General features: G+C 44.5%; 1 protein-coding gene across 3 annotated transcripts; it reads left to right on the plus strand.

Annotated features, from left to right (window-relative positions):
- Window positions 1-483: 483 nt before the first annotated feature.
- TAC1 (tachykinin precursor 1) lies at window positions 484-6,861 on the plus strand. 3 transcript variants are annotated; one of them, XM_085050783.1, is made up of 6 exons: window positions 484-612; window positions 1,327-1,464; window positions 1,568-1,664; window positions 2,268-2,291; window positions 3,950-4,003; window positions 6,235-6,861. In XM_085050783.1, exons 2-6 carry the CDS (start codon window positions 1,342-1,344, stop codon window positions 6,282-6,284), a joined length of 348 nt encoding a protein of 115 aa, XP_084906909.1. In that variant the 5' UTR covers window positions 484-612; window positions 1,327-1,341; the 3' UTR covers window positions 6,285-6,861. The 3 variants fall into 3 exon arrangements, with proteins under 3 accessions (XP_084906909.1, XP_084906911.1, XP_084906910.1); XM_085050784.1 differs by having other exon boundaries at window positions 500-537; XM_085050785.1 differs by lacking the exon at window positions 3,950-4,003.
- Window positions 6,862-14,494: the final 7,633 nt, after the last annotated feature.

The following is a 14,494-nucleotide window of genomic DNA, read 5'->3' on the forward strand; positions in this document are numbered from 1 at the left end:
AGACACGGGGGAGACAGACCGGGCGGGAAAGAACTGGACCAGGCACGGGAGGCTGCCCCTCGGCCGGGCCACCGGGGCTCACTCCTCTCTTCCCGCTGGCCCCTGCCCGCCGCTCTGCCTCCCGCCGGGGCCGCTCGAAGCGGAGAGCAGCGCTCCCTGCTCTGGGGGAGCGGGGCGGGGTGGCAGACGCGAAAAGCGGTATCTGCACCCTTACATCCTCACCGCATCCCGCTTCCACATCCTCACCCCGCGTCCGCAAGCACCGCCGGGACGCGCCTCCGCCGCGGACGGGACGGGGCAGCCCCGAAGGCGCGGAGCTGCGGCGGGGGGAAGCGGCGGGGGGAAGCGGCGGGGAGAGCCGCCCGGCAGCCCCGCACCGCACTGCCTGGCCCCGGGCAGAGCCGGGAGGCGCCTGGGAGCGGGAGAGGGGGGCGGGGGCTGCTCGCCGGGGCGGGGGCTGTCACGGGGCTGGGACAATAAAACCGAGGGTAATTGCATTTAGGCAAATGAGGCTGCCTCGGCCCTCCCCGTCTGCAGGTATATAAAGTGGGGAGCGCCCCGCTGCCGGCCAATGCGCTCGGAGAGCAGCGCCCGCCCTGTCCGCTGCAGACGGTGCGTGCACTGCGGGAGCCTGGCCGGCCGTGCCTGCATGCGAGGGGTCCGCTTGTCCTGGGGCTGGGAGGGGTGTGCGTGTGCAGTTCTTTGTCCGGCTCGAGATGTGTGTGTGCCTCTCCGGGGGGTGCCTATCTATACTCGCTTGTATGTCCGCACCGGCTGTCCGTGGATGCGCCAGCGTGTTTTTGTGCCTGTCCTTATGTACCTATTTGGATGTGCGAAGGGATGAGTGTGCACCTCTGGACGCACGTGTCTCTGTTTGTGTGTGTGTGGAGAGCTACCTCCCTGCGTGGGTGTGAGCATCGAAGGTGTGCAGCTCTTTGTGTGAGTTTGTAAGTGGAGGCATCTGTACCTAGATGTGTGTATGAGGCAGATGTATATATTTGGGAAGGTGAGAATACCTAGATGTGCACAGACGTGTGAGGGTGTGTTTATGTGTCCCCTGCATGTAGGCGTGTGCAGGGGTCCCGCTGGCTGTGTGTGTCCGTGCGCTGGGGCGCACACCGAGCTGCGTGTGCGGGGTGTGCCTCTATCCAGCGGGGTCTGTAGCAGCAGGGGCAGCGGTGCCGCTAGAACTCGGAGCGTGTGGGGCTACATGTGCGAGGGGGTGTGCGCCCAGGTGTGCCCGGGGGGCTCTGTGGGTGTGTGAGGGTGTGCGGGGCTGCACCCCCGCCGCTCCGGGTGCCGCGGCTCCAACCTCTGCCCCCGCAGCACGTCGAGGCGGCGATGAGGCTCCCGCTGGCTCTCGCCGTGCTGCTCCTGGCCTCGGCGCAGGCGTTGGGCGAGGAGATGGGAACCACCGACGACCTCAGCTACTGGTCCGACTGGTCCGACAGTGACCAGGCGAAGGTGAGCCCCGGTGGCCCCGGAGGGTGCGGGAGCGAGGCGCTCGGTGCCGGGCGGGACTGAGCGGGGGGATCCGCGCTGAGCGCCGCCCGCTGTCGCCCCGCAGGAGGAGCTGCCGCTGCCCCTGGAGCACTTCCTGCAGAGGATGGCCCGGAGACCCCGGCCCCAGCAGTTCTTCGGCCTCATGGGCAAGCGGGATGCCGGTGAGCGGGGCGGGGGGCTGCCTGCTGCTCACCTCTCTCCGTACGCCTCTTCGCCCAGTGCCTGCCCCAACTTTACACGGTTATCGCTCGGGTTTAATGTGCTACACCTTCTTCATAAGCTGCAATGAGGGTTGTTTGGGTTTGGCTTCTTTTTTTTTGGTTGTTTATTTTAGGTTTTATACGAGATAAACTCACTGATTGGAAAAAAGAGGGCTTTGAAGTCTAAGTGTGCACCAGCTATAGCATGATAATTCATAAGTCCGCATAAATGCCACTGAATCATCCAAGTTTAGAAACTGATTGACTGTAAAATTATTGCTGTTTTTTACATGTTTACTGAACCAAGAATTTATCTAAGAAATGGGAGCTAAATTAATCTAAATGGTGTGGGTTTAGCTAAAACAAGTCTTTGTAGTCTCTTCAAAGAGAAATGCAGTTGTAAACCATCACCTTAATTTCCCTTAAGTGGAATATGCGTAGGTTAGTTTTTGTGTTTGATTCTTCAAAGCATTGCGGTAGCATGATATGCATATGCCGATTCTTTTTTAACAACTCTTTTTTTTCTTTGTGTCTTTTTTCTCTCTCCTTTCCTCTTCCAATCAGGATATGGCCAGATCTCTCACAAAAGTAAGTCTAAAAAATACAAATATTTTAAGTAACCATTAGAAGATATTCCAATAGAGAGCAGTGTATTTGACAGAATCAGTTAGAAGGTGGCTGGTTTCAGCTAGGGACTGGCAGCACTGGTGGTGGAGAAATGATCTGTTAAAGGATTGAAACCTCCCCCCCCAGTGCCACTGAGAGCCTGTATCTCATCTGAACTGCTGCAAGCTTTGAGATTTCAATCCATATTAATGTGCGGATGTTGCAGCTCTCTCTTATTTCCCAAGGGGGGGATTTTGTAAGCCTTTCTCACTGGCAAGGCAGGATTACTGCCAGACTCTGAGAGGAGCAATTAAGATGGTAAAATCTGGAAAATTAGAATAATGAATTCCCAAATCCCCAAGAATGATTTCATGGCAGGGCCCATGTCCTCACAAGCGAGATGCTGTATCTGAGCTCTCGGCATTGTCTGGCTGGGAATCAGACCCCTGCTCAGTAGGGACTGATTGATGATGTGCTGCCCTATCAAGAGCCATGTCCTGCCCTGTTATTAAGTGTGCCTTGCTCTGCTTCTGTGTAGCACCAAGCAGGAGATGGTATCAGCACCTGTGGTGCTACCTTACTCTGCACAGTGGGTTTTTTTCTGAAATTATCTGAAAATGTTTAAAGAGAAACGGGAAGATTTTTAATAGGTAAAAGTTTTCTTATCCTCTGTGAAACCTCCTCTCTTCACAGTCAACAATTGTCCCAGTGTTCTGTTAGCCACATGATGCTTTCACTAACGTTATGTATTTGAAGACCAAATTAAGAGTCTGATACAAAGCTCATGCCAAATAACCTTCTGACTAAAGTAAAAAATTATGGTTTTCTGATCCTGCTTCAGCTTGAACTAAATACATGTGAGATCTGAGGATCTTGTGTCATGCATGAATTAGCCAAGCAAAATCCTTTCCAAAGAGAAACTTTTAAGTTTGTCTCAAAAGCCAATTTAGATAAAGAATGGTTAATTTTCGTTTTCATTCCTCCTCTGAAACTGTAGCTACTACTATAACCGGATATGTACTGTAGGCCAAAATTTGGAGTAATTTATCCTCTACACCTCCAGTGTCTTTAGCAGTACTAATGGGACAGGAAGGTAATACCTGAACTTATAAATATTCCAAAAATAGAACCAGACTGTCTAGCTCAGATGTGTCCAGACATAGTCCCATTGGCTTCCTCTGCACTAAAGGCTCCACTCGACCTGCAAGGGAGGATTTTCTTCCATCCTACAGAAATAAAACAACAGGTAGAAGAGATGCATCACACAGATGCAGGCTATACCAAGACACTGCCTTCTTGTGCATTTGCTCAGATCAATAGGAATTGTACTGGAAGAGAAACAAAAATCCATTACTGGCCGTTGTTTTCCATTATACTTCTTTAAAAAAAACCAAAACCCAGAGCCCCAAAACAAACAGTCTATCTAAGCTAATGAGAAGATGTCCACTAACCGGCCTGTGCCTTGGTCTATCCTGATCAGACAGACTGATGTTTGCTCTCTGTTGTCTGAGAATGATGGGAACAACTGGTCTGTGAGGTAAACAGTTTTGGAGCCTGTCTTCCTTCCTTGCAAGAACCTGTTGTTTTGAATGCCTGACTAGTGAAAATGTATTAAAACACCCCTAAATATATTTTTTCAGGGCATAAAACAGACTCCTTTGTTGGACTTATGGGCAAAAGATCTTTAAATTCTGGTATGTATTTGATGAAATCTGATACTTGGTTATATTCAGCCTCTTCATTCCGTTGCCTCTTTGTTCTCCCAGCGGATGGAAGAAGCAGTTTGTATGAAGGGTAGATCCTTACTTCTCTGAAAAAAAGAATCAGGACTTTGTTACCCAAGATATTTCAGGGTTTGCTTCACTCCAATGCTTGAGATAACCAGACCAGTCTGAGCTGCAGGTGGGCTCAGGCAGAATTCCTCAGGGCATATTTATTACTGCCTTGTCCTTGTGTGTTTTGCTGGTCCCCAAAGTGCTAATACAAGAAAAAACCCTAATTTTTACTGACATATCAAGAAAAATTCAGAGGCTGAAAATGCAAAGCTCATTTCAATTTGTGGTCTAAATCCAGATCCATCAGGTAAAGGGATGTCTTTAACATATCTGGAGATCATTATTGCTAATTCTTGGAAGGTGAAAGAACAGAGCTTTGCTATGAACACTACCTCATTTTGCAGATCATTTTGCCTCATTTTAAACATTCACAGCTTCTTCCAGCTTTTCACTTCACATAAAGTGTTTTAAACTCTGAATGGACACTGTGAATTTGTGTTGTTTTTCCATAGCATCCATACAGGGCAGAATTCTCCTCTCCCCTCATGTGCAGAACCCCTGTCTGAAACTCCCCATAGCTCTACCTTCCCTGTGCTATAGGGCTGTACTGAGGAAATCCCTCACTGTGAACCATAAAGTATCATTTGGTTCACCAGGACGGGAATTAAAAAAATGAAAAACCTAACATGTATTTCATGTCTCTGAAATAGTTCTCACTGTTTTGTTAAATGGATGATAAAAGTTAAATTACTAGCTGACACCTTTATATTATGTGGATACATGCCGTGATCTATATTCTGCAATTATGGTTGTCAGTAACTTTTATTTTCAATTAAACCCCCTTCAAGACTAGTAATATTGCTCTCTGCATTATTTTGCAAATTGCTATGTATCATGAATAATTTTGTACAATTTTATCTGTGGCAGCAATAGCTATTAAATGCATAATACCTGTAAATATATCTGCTATCATAAAAGTAAATAGCCTGTAAGTAATAAATTGGGTTTGGTTTCCACTGGGATTACATTTACATTAATATGAGAATGTAAAATACAGAAAATGTTTTAAAAAATGCAAAGATATTATTGCCCTCATTTCAAAATTGCTGGTATAGCCAGGATATTGTTATGTGGTATTTCTAACAAAAGGGAATAATGATGTTTTACTCTGGGCTATGTAATACCTGCCTGACAGGTAAAACTAGATGTCACAGCTTTTCTTCCTGATTCCTTGAGATGGAAATGGTAAGAATTTGCTTCTTCTCTACTGGAGGAGAAGATAGGTCCTAAGGACTGTGTAATCAAAGCAAGATCAGGAATAGTAAAGGTTAGGACTACCCTCACTTCTCCCTGTTGGAAGCTATTTAACTGGGCAGGACCTTTACGCCCTGTTGTGGTTTTTTTCTGTAAAAAGCCCCTGAGCACCCTGGCAATGTGCAGGAGTTCACACTGTCCCTCTGGGTGTGAGTCTGGTGCTGATTTAAAGCCTCATGTGCCAAGGCAGGGTAGGGTGATGCTGATGTGTCTGTCCCTGGCTTGGGGACAGCCTTGCCCAAGAAGGGCTCTCTGGGTTTTGCTCTCCTTTTAAAAGAGCAAGAAGGAGAGATCTGCCACTACTAAACATAAAATACATTGGTAAAGACTATTTTATCCTGCAGTTAGTCCACATGGTTGTCTGAGTATATCTGAGGAGCTTGGCTCCTGCCGCAGTGTTCAGTAAAATTACCCCTGTGTGCAGGGCTTGTGGACAGGGAGGATTCCAACCTGGCAGAGAGCTGACTGCAGGAGTGAAGGTGGTTATGTCTGTGCAGAAAGCCTCTACTGCAAATAGACCTGGATGCTCAGATCCCAGCAGTTAGATGAATTATTGGGAAGGAAAGGGGCTCTGAGTCAATGCTGCTTCAAGCAGCTCAGCAGATGAGAGGTAGAAAGCACTGCTCAGGCCTTCAGCCTCCTGGAGCACAGCGTAGTCTGAGAGGTAAAACCAAATCAAAGCAGCTCAGGGCTGGGCCAGGAGCCCTCATCTCTGTTCCAAACACACCACTGGGGTCTGGTGATGCCCCAGCAGGCTGCAGCCTCTGACACTTCTCATGCTTGCCGGGGTTTTGCAGGGCTGTACCTTGTGCTTCAATCTGCTTCATTTTTTGCAGGGTCCTCTGAAGGGAGCATAGCACAGAACTACGAACGGAGGCGTAAATGAGACATCCCCGTGCATTATTTATTAAACTTCATTTGTTCTAATGGCCAATGCAGTGTAATATAAACTAACCACTGTATGAATTAATTATTTATTTAATAACTGAAGGGGTTTGGTTTTTTTGAGTTGTACATTCAATAAAATTATTATTTTTCATATTGTGGCAGTGATACGTGTTGTGTAGGTGTGTTGTGGTTCTGAAAGGAGCAGCAACCCTGGTGATGTCTCACAACAAAGCACATTGTTTGATATGACCTGTAAAGTTATGTTTACTAAACAAATGAGTATTCTTTTGTTCACTGAAAGCGAGTCTATCAGCTTCACAGCTAGTGCAGAACAGAACTGATGTTCAGTCTAGTGCCTCAATTTGTTTTCATGGTTTATAATGTACTGTAATTTCTGTATCAAAAATATATTTGTATCATTGCAGCATGTTTTATGTTCTGTGATTATGTATCTATATATTTTAAAAAGGGGAATGAGTAATGTTTGAATGGGAATCCAAGGTCTTAATTTCATAGTTTGGAATTTTATGATAGTAACATTTTAAATAAAAACTACTCTGGGGCTTTTGCAACATCTTTCCTTTGGTGATAGTGATGGAGTTATTTCCCACGTTGGTCTGGAATGAGATTTGGATCCAAGCAACAGTGGCCTGAGACTGGAAAGAAATATCAAATCAATGATTTCTTTTTGCAGGGAGGCTGTGAGCCTCCTCACGTGTGTTTGGTAAATGTTTGAGGGATTTGTTACTGGACATAGGAGCTCCTGGGGCTGCTCCAGGTCACACAAGGTGCTGTCCATTCTAAACCTGACGGCAATCATGAAGCATGTTGAGTTAATGGAAAGGATGTGATGTATTCCCAGCTCCAAGGGGAATAATTTGCTGTGGAATTAATCCAATATTGTAGGTTGATTATTTGAAAGCCAAGCTCTTAATAAATTTTCTCCCTCAGATTCACAATAAACGTTCCTGTTGGCATGAATCCATGCAATATAAAAGAAAAAAAATGTGACTGTAATTATCTTTTTAATTAAAATACCTGGTGACTCTATATCCAGGATAGTCCTGAAGTGCTACATCCATCTCACCAGATGCCAAGGCATCTGGAGCTCTATTCACTTCCCCCCTGCTACAAGCTGTACTTCTCTGATGCTATGATGCAAGCTTTCATCGCAGATGAATCACCAGTGAAAACACTCAGTGTATAGAAACTAAATTTAAAAAGGAGTAAGACAAAGGTATTCACTGGTTGTTGTTTTCCATGTTGGAAGTGAGCTCATAAACCTCCATTTTCAAGGTTACCTGAGGCAGCATCACAGCTGCCACATTAGGAGCAGGTGTGTGCAAGCCCTCACTCCTGCTAGGTTAGAAGCAGCGCCTAAGCCTTCCCATGCTTAAAACAGATCTCACTTTCACTTTGTAGGAGCCAGATCTAGCAAGGTAGGGCAAACTGAGGTTGACATGTGACAGGAGCCACACTCGTGTGAGACACAGTGACTGTACTGGCACTGTGGCAGCTCTTTGTCCTGCCAGGACTAATTTTCAGACCAATAAACTTCTGTATGAGCTCCCACTGAGCTCAGTGAGAAGGGGAAGCTGACTGCTGGGCTAGCAGCACAGCAAAAGGACTGTGGAAATCATTTTGAATAATGCTTAGTGAAGGGTAAAAAGAAAAAAAAAGCTTTACATTGCTGTTACCCTTGCCTGGTGCTTACAGACCTCACAGTCCTACTGTGCTGAACTGTGACACACAGAGACGAAAGCAAAAGCCCCACCATTTGCTCCCTCCAGCCTGCACATCTCAAAAGCCTCCCTGCAGAATAAACCACTTCAAAGCCCACAAACAGTGGGCTTGAAGGGTTTGAAAGACAACACAGGTACTAAGTAACAACATTCAGTAAATAGGACTGAATTTTCTGGAAAAAAATAAAGAAGGGTTTGGGTTGGAAGGCACATTTAAAGATCATCTAGTCCAACTCCCTGCCATGGACAGGGACAGCTTTCACTAGACCTGGTTGCTCAGAGCTCCAACCATATTGACACTGAACACTTCCAGGTTCCAGGGATGGAGCATCCACAACTTTTCTGGGCAACCTGTTGCAGAGTCTTACCACCCTCATTGTAAAGAATTCCTTCCTTAACACCAATCTAAGTCTACCTTCTTTCAATTCAAATATAATTTTAATTCCTGGCAGAAAAATGTCAGATTTGTGCTGATTTGAGTTTTGAACAATAAGTTTCAAATTGGCATTGATTTATATGTTTGTATATACTTATATTCCAAGCTAGAAATAAAGCAAACACATCAAACGGCATAGTCTGAAATGTTCCAACTGACTCTACCAACAATACACAAAAAACACCTCATCATATTTCAGCTCTGGCAGGAAAAAAGAGCCTTCCTTGCATTCCAGCACTGGCAAGGACAGCTTAGCCAGACCATGCTACATCGGGGCTGTGGGGCTGTGCCTGCCCAGCAGGTCCCAGGCAGATGTGGAGGTGCATGAATCCCACACATCTGCAGGCATCCAGCCCAGCTGTCTGTCCCTACCACAGGCTCACTCCTAATATACCTCTCCACACCAACACTTGCCCTCACAGGCATCCTGAGATCCTGGACACTCTAAGAGGAATTCTTACATCTTTTATCTGCTTTTAGTCTCAGGCAGTATAGTCTATAGAATACTAAGTGTTTAAAATAGAGTTTAAAATAATTTCTGTGGTCTTTAATCACCTTTTTAGGGAGTTTTTAAATGCTTCTATGTGTTGGACAGCACTGCTTGCAGTCGTGGGCCTCTCATGCCTTGGATTGCTGGGCAGTGCCTGCTCTCCAGCTCTACTGCAGGCTTTGGAGAGGATTTCACTAAATCCCACACTGTCTCCACAGCAGCCAGCCACAACTGTGACACGGACTGAGCTCTTTTCGGTGGCAATGGTCTGACATCCATCAGGCTGCACAAGCTAATCAATAACGCTGTAACAAAGGCAGCTATCAGCAAAACGCAAGTGAGCTTTAAATAAAACAATAAAAATCTTTCTAGGAAATCAGCATAGAAAGTAAACCCAGAGTAATGCTGATAATTGTCCCCACTGGGGAGACTACAGGCAGTTTGACATCACAGCCCACCTCCAACGTGCTCAGCACCCTTTTTGCTTCTTTTTTTCCCCCAGAAATACATCAATCATCTGCACTGTGACATGTGGCTGCTCTTCTGGTAGGCACTGTCTCCCTTACACAGACACTCCCCTCCACCCAGACAGAGATGCTGAAGTCAAGCTCTCAGAACCTTGTCTTGCCCAAGAGTGACACAGAGGACCAGCAGCTCTATCCATCATCTCCATCTCTCTGCCTTTGCATGGAGACTGGTTGTCCATGGTGCAAATGCAGCCGAAATGAACCTGGCAAGCCAAAGCCAGAGCCTCTCCACACAAACCCTGTCCATGAACTGGGGAGCTGGGACGGTCTGGCCCCCCACACCTCACTTCACCTGGGGAGCTCAGGCTCTGCAGCACTTGCCTAACTCTGCAGCCACAAGCAAGTCCTTGCAGTATTCATGTCAGGACACTGGTATTTTTTAGCATGGTCCAAACCAAAAGAAAAGGAAGGATCTGGAAATGCCTCTGGGCATGAGGACCTTGCAGGAGCCCAGCTCCTAGCCATCATGAGCTACAGCAGAATAACATGAGGAAGTTTTTTGTAAATTATTAAAGTGATTCTTTAAAATACTGTTTATTTAGAGTACATCAATAACAGCTCCTTCAAAGCTACCAACAGCCATTATTTAAATACAAACTTTATCTCTTAAACGATGGCTAACTATTTTAGCATTAAGATATACAAGTACACACTTCAGTAATTACTAAAATCTCTTCTACTGAGCCCAAGGAATTCCCTTAACCATAATATTACACACTGCATTGACAAATGTCTCACAGAGTGACAGGACAAGAGCACACAGTGGCTCCTTCCCTGCAGCTGTACTGTGCTGGGATGCAGCCATCTGCAGTTCTGGATACAGACCCATGTCCTTGTGTTATCTTCAAAAGAGCTTACTTCCCTTTACAGAAAATACTTGTTACTGGAGGAGTAGTGGTTTTTTTTAATTTTTGTTTCTGCTGTTAGCAAGTGAACAAACATCCTTGAACCCACATCTTTCAGGGAAGAAAAAAACCACTCTGTGTATTATTCTTTTAATATTTTTGATAGACACTGAAACATTTGTCAGCTGGAGGGGCTATGTGAAATTCATTATGATATTCACTAAAAATTATCACTTCTCCAACCCTGATAGATATCTGTCAGAATAAACCAGCTCAGAAACTCCCTCTTAAGGAGAAGTACACAGAGCGTGTGCAAAACACATCATCTCTTGTTTTCTACATCCATCTCCAAATTAAACAATGTTACCACTTACTGCATATGGAAGAAATGAAATGTGAACAGACTGCTAGACAACAAAACACTTAATCTGTCATGGTGCTTCACGCTCTCCCAGAAGCCTGGAGGGAGGAAGCCCAGCAAGGTGAGATGCCTTGGCCAGAAGTGACAGCAGTGACTGAGCTAGAAATGCAATGAACACCATGTACCTAACCAGCCACTTCTCAAGGTGCACCTAAGTGCAAAGAAACTGCATTAATTATAAAGAATAGTGTTAAATGCTGAGAAAATACTTGGAGAAAAAAAAAGTGCCTTTTCTGGGTTTTTTCCCTATCTAAAACATTTCTTACACTCTTATTTCAGCAGCATAGCTGTAAGAGAGTTAAAAGATACACCTGCGCCAATATGTCATAGAAGAATTCAGGTTGGAAAAGACCCTTAAGGTCATTGAGTCCAACCATAAGCTAACAATGGAGACACTATCTGAAGGCAAGAGAGGGTGGAACTGTGTGAAGCAGGTAAAGAGCAGCATAAATTCATGTCTTATATTCTCAATCAGAGCTGGAGTGCCTCAGCACCAATACATGTTAATATACCTTCGACATTTGATTTTCATGAACCAGTCAGCATTGGAAACATCTAGCTGAGTAACAAAACACCTTTAAGCACAGATATTCAATTTTGGCACATAGAAATGCTTTGATTTTCACAGTTATAACACTCAGACAACAATAGCCATATTGGGTTTCTGTGTACTAAATCATTAACGTTCAAGCAATGCCCCCTTGAAGCAAACCTTGCTTGGAGAAGATACACAATAATTACTGAAGGAATATATACACATGGTGTAGTTACTATAAGACTGCATTTAAAAAACACAAAACAACTGTAATTCAGTGAATTTTAAAACAATGAATTTTTATAATATCCCCAAGACATCATAGCTGTTTTGTGAGTTTTGAGTATTTACAGCTTGGATTCCCACAGTGCCAACTCAGCCCGGGCAAAGCCTGCACCACAAACCTCACCAAACTGTACGTAGGCACAAGACAGCACTTCAGAGCAGTTTCTTGAAACACAGCATAAGGAATTCTGATGTCTGCAGATAGCAACCTGTTTATCCACAGCACATCTTCCCCACACTTCCTTATCAGCCCAATTCCAGCTCGAGGAAACAATCAAACCTTCCTGTCCTGCCCTCCCAGGCTGCCAAAGGAGTTCCAATTAGTGTCAATTGGGATAATAGCTCTATTTGCATTTTTTAGCTATTATTAGCAAGTTGTCAGTCAGCCAGTAATTTGTATCACTTTGGTATAATGAGTATTTAAATATTTAAAAAGAGAACGTTCCTTTCTACCACCCCCTTCCTTTTTGTGCTAAAATAATAATGGTTTTAATCAAAAGTAATTTGTATTAACATACATTTTGCCCCAGGTGTTAAAGGCAGTCTTCAGGAGCAGTGGTGAGAGATGTTAAGTAATACAGTTTATTAATATAGACAACTACTTCTATCCTTGGTAGTAGTAAAAATGGGGGCTGTTTTGCAAGCAGAACAATCTGACTCTCCTCTTGGCCTCTGCAAGATGATAATGGTTTAAGAATTGAGGTCAGTTCAAATAATTTTATGCATCCATTATTAAAATTTTCTAAAGGACTACTTCAGGCTTAATTGCTCTATCTTATTCTTGATGAAAATCCATCAATTAAGCACCCTGTACCACCAAAAAAATTTTTAAAAGGCAGAAGACCTCTCTCAGAGCATGTCTGGAGCAGGCAAAAGGCTATGCATGTCTCTACATTGCCATTACACCACCAATGGTCCCTGGGGGATATTTTTTCCTGACAGGGCTCAAGTCTAGATGCTCAGGTATACACAATTCATTATCACAGAGTTCACAAAAAAACAATGGATTGAACATTTATATAAACAGAAAATATTTCCAAATTTATATGATTGCTTCATTTTATAATGCATATGTATTTTTAAAATAATACTTTTGAGAAAAAAAAGTCCTTAAGCCTTTCTGATGTGCACCTGTAAAATTTGCTAGTAGCCTTGAGAAGTGGGTTCATGAAGTTCAACAAAGCCAAGGGCAAGGCCTCACTCCTGGGTCTGAGCAATCCCAAACACAGATACAGGCTGGGTGGAGAATGGATTGAGAGCAGCCCCGAGGGGAAGGACTTGGATTCTGCCCCTCTTCACTTGGCAAGACCCTGCCTGGTGAGCTGCATCCAACTCTGGAGCTCTCACCATAAAAAGAACCTGTAGCAGCTGGAGCAAGTCTAGAGGATGCCATGAAGATGATCAGAGGGCTGAATCTCCTCTCCTATGATAGACAGATGGAACTGGGGCTGTTCAACCTGGAAAAGAGAAGGCTCCAGGGAGACCTTATAGCACCTTTCACCACCCAAAGGGAGCCTACAAGAGAGCTGGAGAGGGATGTTTTACGAGGATATTTAGTGATAGAACAAGGGGTAATGGCTTTAAATGGAAAGAGTAGATTTAGATTAGATATAAGGAAGAAATTCTTTAATGTGAGGATGGTGAGACACTGGAACAGGTTGCCCAGAGAGCTTGTGCACACTCCATTCCTCAGAGTGTTCAAGGCCAGGTTGGACGGGACTTTGAGCAACCTGGTCTACTGAAAGCTATCCCTGACCATGGCAGGGAGGCTGGAACTAGATGATCTTTAAGGTCCCTTCCAACCCAAATTTTTTTATGATTCTATCATAATGTTCTATTTGTCTGACCATCTGAAATCCTGTGACCCATATGTTAATCACAAAGAAAAAAGGAAAAAAGAAAAATCCTAAACAATGTCAGAGGCAAAAGTAAAATTGCTTATTCCCTACTCTGGCATTGTCTTCTATCTTGCCAGAACTGACCTTTTATATCTGTTCCAACTCACACAACTGATTTTTAATATAACCAGTTTTGAATTACCTCTAAATTGAATAATGAATGCCTTCAATACTAATGCAATTCAACTTGCAGTTGCCTTCTTACCTGAGCACCAGCATGAGAGACTCTGCACAACATTGTGTGAGCAAGATCAATTTGAAAATATTTTATTTCATGCTTGGCTTTATCCTTATTCTAATCAATTACTTATTAAATTCCACGAGGCTCGGGCACAAATCCCAGTGACAAGCGTTTGTGAGGGAAGAGCCTAAAAGCGGAAAGAAAGCAGGAAGGAGAGCAGGATGGAGAGCATCGTCCCAGGGATGAGGAGCTCATTTGCACGGATGCGCTAACAGCGGCTGCCATCTGCCGGCTGGAAAAAGAAACTTTAAAAAAAAAAAAAAAAAAAAAAAAGAGTAATCATACCGGAAGCAACTTCTTGATCCGAAATCAAATTCTGACAGATCCTTCTTGTCTTGCTGGGGGAAACGTGGCTGCCTGTTGGCTTCCCGGGACACAGCACAAGGAGCAGAGTCAGCCCTGACTCGCTTGAATGGGAGAAACACACAGTCAGGTGGATTCCACGGTAGTCAACAGCTTTTGCTGTAGCTCACAGGAGGATTGAAGGATCCAAACCTGATCATGGTGCCGAAAAAACTGGTTGCCCAGCTAGTTTCTCTTACTGAGTTTCTAGGCAACACAAAGATGGCAAGTGGCACTACAGAGAGGGGTGAGTGAAATACCACAAATGGGTCTTGGTAAGCAGCTGTTAATGTATCACCTCCTCTAGCTACTAGTCCTACCAACTTGCAGGGTAGCACAGCAGCAAAGACCACCTCTCTGCTTCATTCTTCTTTGTCCCTTTTCTGGGAACAAGCTTTGTAAACAAAAAAAAAGTAAAATTACTCTTTTAAATTAAATTGAAATTA

Source organism: Lichenostomus cassidix, chromosome 2 (assembly GCF_008360975.1).
Source record: "Lichenostomus cassidix isolate B80296 chromosome 2, HeHo_3.0, whole genome shotgun sequence".
In the NCBI taxonomy this organism is placed as follows: domain Eukaryota; kingdom Metazoa; phylum Chordata; class Aves; order Passeriformes; family Meliphagidae; genus Lichenostomus; species Lichenostomus cassidix.

What these genes read in the sequence shown, in the direction of transcription:
- TAC1 (XM_085050783.1), top strand. Translation starts at nt 1,342, where the DNA reads ATGAGGCTCCCGCTGGCTCTCGCCGTGCTGCTCCTGGCCTCGGCGCAG. An exon ending in CCGACAGTGACCAGGCGAAG is followed by an intron (nt 1,465 to 1,567) that starts GTGAGCCCCGGT and finishes GTCGCCCCGCAG; the next exon opens with GAGGAGCTGCCGCTGCCCCT. An exon ending in TGGCCAGATCTCTCACAAAA is followed by an intron (nt 2,292 to 3,949) that starts GTAAGTCTAAAA and finishes ATATTTTTTCAG; the next exon opens with GGCATAAAACAGACTCCTTT.